General features: G+C 41.2%; 1 protein-coding gene across 1 annotated transcript in view; it reads left to right on the top strand.

The window, feature by feature from the left end:
* pdxkb (pyridoxal (pyridoxine, vitamin B6) kinase b) overlaps positions 1-10,000 on the top strand; it is a 36,046-nt gene that overhangs the window by 12,014 nt on the left and 14,032 nt on the right. The window contains exons 3-6 of the mRNA XM_063211984.1: positions 1,466-1,570; positions 2,976-3,059; positions 4,352-4,386; positions 9,491-9,576. Coding sequence (XP_063068054.1) covers positions 1,466-1,570; positions 2,976-3,059; positions 4,352-4,386; positions 9,491-9,576 — 310 coding nt within the window. The remainder of the gene's footprint in view (positions 1-1,465; positions 1,571-2,975; positions 3,060-4,351; positions 4,387-9,490; positions 9,577-10,000) is intronic.

Here is a 10,000-nt window from a genome sequence, read left to right as displayed (position 1 = left end):
ACAATGGACCATGTGCAGTTTCAAGGCTGATGAGTGTCAAGTTTCCTCCAGTATTTTTCACAGGGCAATGTATTCATCATTCTGTGAGTATGGACCAAAAGTGTAGTGCATTTGTAACTCAAATGTCCCCATGACATCAGTGGTCCATAACCATGTTTCACAGAATGGATGGTGTAACTTTCATCATAGGCTCTGTTGACTGTTCTCCAAATGGTACTGTTAATAGTGGCTGAAAAAAGTTCCATATTGATCTCATTTTTCCAAATGACTTTGTCACAGGCATTCTGATGCTTCTCACTATGCTATTTGGTGTGCAAAATAACATGTTTGCATTTTTGTAGTAATGGCTTTCTCCTGGCAACCCCCAACAGCCCATCTTTCCTCAAGTGCCTCTTTCTTGTACAGTTTAAAACATTTTTTCATGTTGTCCTATATTTCACCTGAAGTTATTATTTGATTGTCCTATGCCTCCTGAGCAATTTCTCTTGCAATGATCATTGCAATGCAATGATTCCCTTGCCCAATGGCTTGATTCCAACCAAACCCCTCATATTGCATTTCTGAATTGAAATTCCAACAGTGCCAACATGACAATATTTCGACACAGAAAGCCAAATCAACCCGTCATTAGCTTCAGAAAGAATAAAATGAAGGTTTTTGAGCGACCATCTCGCTCTCCTGATCTCAACATCATTGAGCCACTCAGGGAAAACCTCAAATGTGCAAGACACCCAAAGGTATTATAGGACACAACCATTCTGCCAGGAAGAATGTGCTGTTTTGTCATCTGAGAACATTAAGAGCCTTATCCACAACTACCACAAACAATTTAGAGCGGTCCTTGATGTTAAACAGGGTCATATTCAGCATCAGAAACTAGGGTATGTAAACTTTTGAACAGGGTCTTTTGGGTAGTTTGGGTTGTGATCATGCTTTTGAGAGAATAAACACAGAATATTGCTAATAAATATCTTCAGTCAGTCACTAGCAATGAGTGAAAAAAAGGGTTTTGTGTAATCCTTCATATTTTGTGAGAAATCACAGAGAAAGCGTATATTCTGCTGGGGTATGTAAACATATGAGCACCACTGTATCTCTGGTCTCATGCTTATGGGGAAAGGGGAATACTATCAGAGCAGGCTTAAAGGGACACTGTGTGAGATTTTTAGTTGTTTATTTCCAGAATTCATGCTACCCATTCACAAATGTTACCTTTTCATGAATACAGAGTAGAGTTTCAATGAGCAGCATAGTTGCAATACCTTTGGAAAGGGCAGGTGCTCTGTCGTCTGTTAACCATACTGTGTGTGTGTGTGTGTGTGTGTGTGTGTGTGTGTGTGTGTGTGTGTGTGTGTGTGTGTGTGTGTGTGTGTGTGTGTGTGTGTGTGTGTGTGTGTGTGTGTGTGTGTGTGTGTGTGTGTGTGCGTGCGTGCGCGTGCGTGCGCGTGCGTGCGTGCGTGTGCAGGTTATTCCCATTGGAAGGGCCAGGTGCTGACAGCAGATGAGCTCCACGTGCTTTATGAAGGAATCAAGCTCAACAATGTCAACCACTACGACTACGTACTCACAGGTGACACACACACACACACACACACACACACACACACACACACAACCACTACGACTACGTACTCACAGGTGACACACACACACACACACACACACACACACACACACACACACACACACACACACACACACACACACACACACACACACACACACACACACACACACAACCACTACGTCTACGTACGTACAACTGACACACACACCAGAGGTCAGGTGACCATTGTTACCATCAAGAAGTTTTTAATTTTTAGTCTTTTAGGATGATATTGCTGATGATATGATATTGCTCTAGAATTTATGTAATAGGCCTGACTCATAAACTATCAGAAGAGTTTTAAACTCACTTCTAAATCTCACTGATAGCCAGCGCAATGACCTAAGTGCTGGAGTGATATGATCCCTTTTTTGTTTGTGTTATAATACTCTAGCTGCTGCATTTTAGGTTAGTTACTCCTGCCTGAGTGACTTTTGCGGAAGGCCTATAAGTAGAGCATTGCAATTACAAATAAAACCATTTCTAGTCTCTCCAGATCCTGTTTAGATATAGTTTCTCCAAAGAATATACAAGACGCGACACTCAGGTCTTTTATGGGACAATATGGGGCGTTTTGAGTCCGTTTTGAGTGAAATCAGTCATTCTGGAATGAACAGGTATTCACGTACGCCACTCTGTTATGACCAGTAGCCATAGCAACGTTCTTTGGCCATAGGAAAGACCGCGGCTCTAATGCTAAAGTTAGCACAATATGGCTAGCTACTTTGGCAACTTTAGCCTTATAGATAATTATGTTCTGCACTGATTGATGGTATAAGATGGTATAAGCATTCATAACTGAAGAGTTTCCGATAGGTAAGTCCATGTAGTTTTACAGTATTATGTACAAATCCTGTACACATTCCCAATGCATTCCAATGTAAATTGTCCGATATTCATTCCAGAATGGCGGCCGCGGCCGAAAATCATAGACGCTAGACGCTCCCTCCTGACCTGTGTCTGTGGAATAAAGAGAGCTCTTCTCAGCTGAATCGCTATTTACAAGGAACAAGTCTCCTCTGAGTCCATCATACTGCCTGTCTCCTGTTTGCATTTGAAATTAAATGGTTCACAGTTCCCACTAAGTTGAGTATAAACTGCAGGAATGGTCTGTTGGTTTGGCACTTTACAGCCTCATTAGGATTAAGTGCTGTATGTGTAATATAGACATAGTCATTTAGTCTCAAATTAGCCACCTGCAGCTGCCATTCATCAGGGCAGGGATACAAAACAGTGGGCCCTTCTCAAAACCTAGGACAGTGTCCTTCCAAGTGTATCAGCCTAATTTCTCTCTCTCTCTCCTTCTCTCTCCTTCTCTCTCTCCTCCCATATCTCTCTCTCCTGTCTTCATTGCTCCTCTCCTCCTCAGGCTACACCAGAGACACCTCGTTTCTGGAGATGGTGGTGGACATCGTACAGGAGCTGAAGAGGGCCAATCCCAACCTCGTCTACGGTGTGTACACGCCTCCTACTCGCTCTGGCCTTAGTGTGTGTGCGTGTGTGTGCATGTGTGTGTGAGGAGGGCCAATCCCAACCTCGTCTACGGTGGGTACACGCCTCCTACTCTAGCCTTAGTGTGTGTGTGTGTGTGTGTGTGTGTGTGTGTGTGTGTGTGTGTGTGTGTGTGTGTGTGTGAAGAGGGCCAATCCTAACCTCGTCTACGGGGTGCAATTTGTCTGAAAACCAGAAGGGTTTCAGATTTTAATTGCTCACGCTACCCTTGACTTGTCAGTACCCGGTGATGCCACATTTTTCGATTCAGCCCTTTCCGAGATATGAGCTATTCTAATGGGGGCAGCGTTTGTTTACCTTAGGCCTTAATAGGCCTACTCCAAATATTTTCCCAAAAGGTACTGCTGTTTGCTAGTTGTCTGCTGATGTTTTATAACCTTTTGGATGTTTTTGGGAATAAATAAAAAATGTTTTTTTTTAAATGTCCCCATTACAATGACCAGGATCTCAGAAACGGCTGAAGAAGAAGAAAAAAAAATCTCAGGTACTGACAAGTACAGGGTAGTGTGAGCATTACAATTGCATGTTGAAATTGACTGAACTGGTCCTTTAAGTAGTTGAGTTTAATCTGATGTTATAATCTGCGCCAAGCGCATGTGTTGTGGCCAGAGTTCGAGATTGATTGTCAGATCTGTAAAGTGTGAGGTTTGACAGTTCCATTCCTGGCCTTCTTTAGCGTTGACATTCTAGAACATTATCATGTAAAGGAGAGGGAGCATATGATTCCAGAGCACAGAAACGGTCTAGAACATTAAACATACATTCCAGAATGTATGTCTGTAATCCTAAAAAGGTGAATTTGAGACACTACAACATGAAACTACTGTGTTGAGTTTTTGTAACTTTGTAACTTGCTTGGGTAGTAGCTCTGGGTTTATGTTTCTCGAAATCCTTGTGGCTAACTGGCTAACAACTACGTACGTATGCTTTCGAGAAACACAACCCTGTAGCAATGAGATGAATAAAGGCCCAGCAGAAGAGTTTGGGTGGTGTTAGATGGTGTGTGTGTGTTTGTTTTATTTAGCAGTGTGTGATCCTCACGTGTGTGTGTGTGTGTGTGTGTGTGTGTGCGCGCGTGTGCGTGTGTGTGTGTGTGTGTGCGCGCGCGCGTGTGTGCACGCGTGTGTGTGCGTGCGTGTGCGTGCGTGCGTGCGTGCGTGCGTGCGTGCGTGCGTGCGTGCGTGCGTGCGTGTGTGTGTGTGTGTGTGTGTGTGTGTGTGTTTTCTTCTCCAGTGTGTGATCCTGTTCTTGGAGATCACGGCTCCATGGTGAGTTTGGAATTTCTGCTGCTCAGTCGGAGCTCGACTTCTTATTATTGGCAAAAAACTGTGTGTGTGTGTGTGTGTGTGTGTGTGTGTGTGTGTGTGTGTGTGTGTGTGTGTGTGTGTGTGTGTGTGTGTGTGTGTGTGTGTGTGTGTGTGTGTGTGTGTGTGTGTGTGTGTGTGTGTGTGTGTGTGTGTGTGAAAGAGATCTTGATGCCTGTCATGTGATAAGGCAAGTGTGACTTTGACAGCAGTGAAGCTGCCTGATATACAGTGCCCTCCATTATTATTGGCACCCCTGGTTGAGATGTGTTTTTTAGCTTCCAATTATTATTATTTGTCTCTAAATAATATGGGACCTTAATGGAAAAAAAGAGAAAAATCCAACCTTCAATACAAGTGCATTTATTCAGTGGGGAAAAAATCCCACATAAAGAAATAATTATTTGACATCAAATAATGTGTGTCACAATTATTAGCACCCCTGTTGTTAATATTTTGTACAACCCCCTTTTGCCAACAAAACAGCACCTAATCTTCTCCTATAATGTTTCACAAGATGGGAAAAGACAGAAAGAGGGATCTTCAGCCATTCCTCTTTGCAGAATCTCTCTAAATCATCCAGAGACCTGGGTCCTCTCCTCTGTACTCTCCTCTTCAGCTCACCCCACAGGTTCTCAATGGGGTTGAGGTCTGGGGACTGAGATGGCCATGGGAGGAGCTTGATTTTGTGTCTGGTTAACCATTTCTGTGTAGATTTGGCCATATGTTTAGGGTCATTGTCTTGCTGAAAGACCCAGTGACGACCTGGTAACACTTTATAATAAGTACCCCTTTTTAGGCATTACTTAAGGGTTAGTTAAGCCTTATTTTACCATTAGTTAACCCTTAGTGAATCACGAGTTAATCATTATGTAAGTATTATTTCTCATTTCCTAACTATTATCTACTACCGTTAGTAAATGGTTAGTGTGTGCTGATATAACGGTTCGCTAAGCAAAGTTAAGCCTTAAATAAGCGTTATTTTAACAATATTTAACCCTTAGTAAATAACGAGTTAGTCGTTATGTATGTGTTATTCCTCATTTCTTAACTATTATCTACTACCATTAGTAAATGGTTAGTGTGTGCTGATGTAACGGTTCGCTAACTCCTTGATAATGCGTAAGCAATGCTTAACAAGTAATTTGTTAACGTTTTGGAAAGCATGGAAAGGTTTTCAATTTAAAAGTTCCCCAGATATGCGCAAGTAGTGAGTTGTAACTTCTTGTTAATGCATAAGCAATGCCTAACAAATCATTTGTTAACGTTTTGTAAAGCATGGAAAGGTTTTCACTTTAGATCAGTTCCCCAGATATACTTAAGTAATGAGTTGTAACTCCTTGATAATGCATAAGCAATGCTTATCAAGTCATTTGTTAATGTTTTGGAAAGCATGGAAAGGTTTTCACTTCAGAGAAGTTCCCCAGATATAGGTCTACTTAAGTAGGCCTAATGGGTTTTAAATCCTTGATAAAAGCATCAGCAATGCGTATGAAGTCATTTGCTAATGTTTTGGAAAGCATGGAAAGATTTTCACTGAAAAAGTTCCCCAGATATGCGTTAGTAATGCGTTGAAACTTCTCGATAATGCATAAGCAATGCTTATCAAGTCATTTGTTAACGTTTTGGAAAGCATGGAAATGTGTTCACTTTAGATCAGTTCCCCAAATATACTTAAGTAATGGGTTATAATTCCTTGATAATGCATAAGCAACGTTTATCAAGTCATTTGTTAATGTTTTGGAAAGCATGGAAAGATTTTCACAGAAAAAGTTCCCCAGATATGCGTTATTAATGCGTTGAAACTTCTTGATAATGCTTACGCAATGCTTATCAAGTCATTCGTTATTGTGTTGTAAAGCCATAACAGGTTTTCACTTTAGATCAGTTCCCCAGATATACTTAATTAATGAGTTGTAACTCCTTGATAATGCATAAGCAATGCTTATCAAGTCATTTGTTAATGTTTTGGAAAGCATGGTGAGATTTTCACTTAAAAAGTTCCCCAGATATGCGTTAGTAATGAGTTGTGACTTCTTGGTAATGCATAAGCAATGCTTATCAAGCCATTCGTTAATGTGTGGTAAAGCCATAACAGGTTTTCACTTTAGATCAGTTCCCCATATATAGTTAAGTAATGAGTTTTAACTCCTTGATAATGCATAAGCAATGCTTAAGAAGTCATTTGTTAACGTTTTGGAAAGCATGGAAAGGTTTTCACTTTAGATCAGTTCCCCAGATATACTTAAGTAATGGGTTATACATCCTTGATAGTGCATAAGCAATGCTTATCAAGTCATTTGTTAATGTTTTGGAAAGTATGGAAAGGTTTTCACTTAAAAAGTTCCCCAGATATGCGTTATTAATGCGTTGAAACTTCTTGGTAATGCATAAGCAATGCTTATCAAGTCATTCGTTAATGTGTTGTAAAGCCATAACAGGTTTTCACTTTAGATCAGTTCCCCAGATATACTTAAGTAATGGTTCGTAATTCCTTGATAATGCATAAGCAACGCTTAACAAGTCATTTGTTAACGTCCAGAAACATCCATGAGGGGCAGTCACATGAGCCTCAACTTAGGCCTAGGCCTACTGTTTGCCATGCTACCAGTCATCACACACTAACCATTACAAAAGGGTTAAATAAGACTTCACTGATGCTAAAGCAAGAGTTTACAAACCGTTACCATACATGCCTAATAGTAATTGTTAATGGTTAGGTGGTAGGAGACAACAAAGAGATAATGTTTTTTTCATAAATAAAGGTGGGTTATCAGACATTTTAATGATGGTTTACTAATGCTTATCAGAAAGTTAAATCACCATAGACAAATGATTAATTAACAGTATTTAATAATTTCACGGAAATACATAATGACTGACTCGTGATTCACTAAGGGTTAACTAATGCTTAATTTTGTTTAGCGAGTAGTTACATCAGCACACACTAACCATTTACTAATGGTATTAGTTAATGGTTAAGAAATGAGAAATAACACATAAATAACGACTTACTCGTGATTCACTGAGGGTTAATTAATGTTAAAAATAAGGCTTAACTAAGGTTTAACTTTGCTTAGCAAACCGTTACATCAGCACACACTAACCATTTACTAATGGTAGTAGATAATAGTTAAGAAATGAGAAATAATACTTACATAATGATTAACTTGTGATTCACTAAGGGTTAACTAATGGTAAAATAAGGCTTAACTAACCCTTAAGTAATGCCTAAAAAGGGGTACTTATTATAAAGTGTTACAGACGACCCATCTTCAGCTTTTTGGCAGAGGGCAACAGATTTTGATTTAAAATGTCCTGTTATTTCAAAGCATTCATGATGCCATGCACCCTAACAAGCTTCCCAGGGCCTTTGGAAGCGAAACAGCCCCACAGCATCACTGACCCACCCCCATACTTCACAGTGGGTATGAGGTGCTTTTCAGCATGCGCATCTTTCGTGGCACGCCAGACCCACTTAGAGTGTTTGTTGCCAAAAAGCTCAATCTTGGTCTCATCTGACCAAAGCACACGGTCCCAGTTGAAGCCCCAATACCGCTGGGCGAACTCCAGACGCTTGCGTTTATGATTGTGGGTGAGGAAAGGTTTTCTCCGTGCATGCCTCCCAAACAGCTTGTTGGCATGTAGACAGCGCCTGATGGTTGATTTGGAGACTTTGTGACCCCAGGATGCTACCATTTGTTGTAATTCTGTAACAGTGAGCTTTGGAGATATTTTGATTTCTCTTACCATCCTCCTCACTGTGCGTGGTGGCAAAATAAACTTGGGTCCTCGTCCAGGCTTGTTTACCACTGTTCCAGTTGTTTTGAACTTCTTAATTATTCCTCTCACAGTAGATATGGGCAGCTGCAGTTGAGTGGCAATCTTCTTGTAGCCTCTGCCTGACCTGTGAAGGTCGACGCACATCTGCCTCACTTGTATGCTGTGTTCCTTTGTCTTTCCCATGTTTAAGAGTGGATAAGAGAAATGGCCTCGGTGTCACGTCATAGTTATACCCCAGGGAAACAGGAAGTGATGAATTACTAATTAAATGTTCCTACATACTCTGGTAAACTTTGTAAACTACTATAGAAATGACAGAAATGCTTCAATTATATTTATTTCCTGGGAATTGTTAAGGGTGCCAATAATTGTGGAACAGGTGATTTAATGAAAAATAATTATTTTTTAGTCAGGGATTTTTTTTATTTTCCTACAATTCATTTGAGTTGAAGGCTACATTTTCCAAAAATTTTCAGTGTGACAGTATTCTTCTGCAATAATCACTGAATTTATTTTAAGGCTTTTAACAAATCTCAACCAGGGGTGCCAACAATTATGGAGGGCACTGTACATGTTGAGCCGTCCTCTTGTTTCTCTCTTCCCTCCCGTCCTCTGGGCTTCTCTCTTCCCTCCCGTCCTCTTGTTTCTCTCTTCCCTCCCGTCCTCTGGGCTTCTCTCTTCCCTCCCGTCCTCTACTTGTGCTTGTGACCTCCTGCTTTGCTGATGCCTCCTAGAAGAAAATAATAACGTTTCACTGCTGTAAGCCTTGACTCAACAACTTGTGGAGGACTTTTCCCCATTCAGCATTCCGATTACAAATGAGAAAATGACCTTTGCATTGGGCTTTTGCGAGATAGTGAATTAACCGTCTGTCATCAGGAGGCCACAAGCACAAGGGAGGACGGGAGTCAGGAAAGAAACCTGTGATTCATTACATACGAACAAGTTACACATTTAACTTTAGATTGGGTAAAAACATACGAAAATGTCAAACTTCCACCACTCCCACCAGGCATGAGGAGTTAAGGGGGAAATAGGATGGACTGTGGGCATCACAGTTAAGTGTTGGGGTCACCTCAGCATATCAGGTGGGCATGAGAGTTAAGTGGGCATCAGAGTTAAGGGGGCATCAGAGTTAAGTGGGCATCAGAGTTAAGGGGGCATCAGAGTTAAGTGTTGTGGTCACCTCAGTATATCCAGATAGTATGCCTCAAAGGACCTCAGAATACAGAATATTTATTGCAACATTATTGTGTGTGTGTGCGCGTGTATGTGTGTGTTCCAGTATGTTCCCCAGAACCTGCATCCTGTCTACAAGAACAAGGTGGTCCCTGTAGCCGACATCATCACCCCCAACCAGTTCGAGGCCGAGTGAGTAGCTGACTATTACCGCACAAATACACCTAGCGCGACAAGATAACGTTTCAGAACCCCTGATGTAATCTACGGCTCTGGACATGATGTCTATGTTTTCTTTCCATTGTCCTAACTCCCGTCTTCGACCAATTCTCCCCACTATCAACCACAACAATTTTGACTCTTCCCCATTCGAAATTCCAATATGCAAATGACCTTTTCAATTGGGATTTTTCGAGATATGGAATTGAACTTTTGCTGTCAGTGATATCTTGTGACGTCATGACAAGGCCACAGGCACTTGGGGAGGATGGGAGTTAGGATATTGGAAATAGCCCAGTGTGAAGGCTCCACTAGGCGTGATGTGACTATAATACTCTGATATACAGCTCCAGAGCCGTTCATAGAGAGAGTCTGGCCAACTCGAATCATGGACGCC

This window comes from Engraulis encrasicolus, chromosome 12, assembly GCF_034702125.1.
Source record: "Engraulis encrasicolus isolate BLACKSEA-1 chromosome 12, IST_EnEncr_1.0, whole genome shotgun sequence".
NCBI lineage: Eukaryota > Metazoa > Chordata > Actinopteri > Clupeiformes > Engraulidae > Engraulis > Engraulis encrasicolus.
The sequence above is the reverse complement of the archived record's forward strand: the minus strand, read 5'-3'. Positions and strand labels throughout refer to the sequence as shown.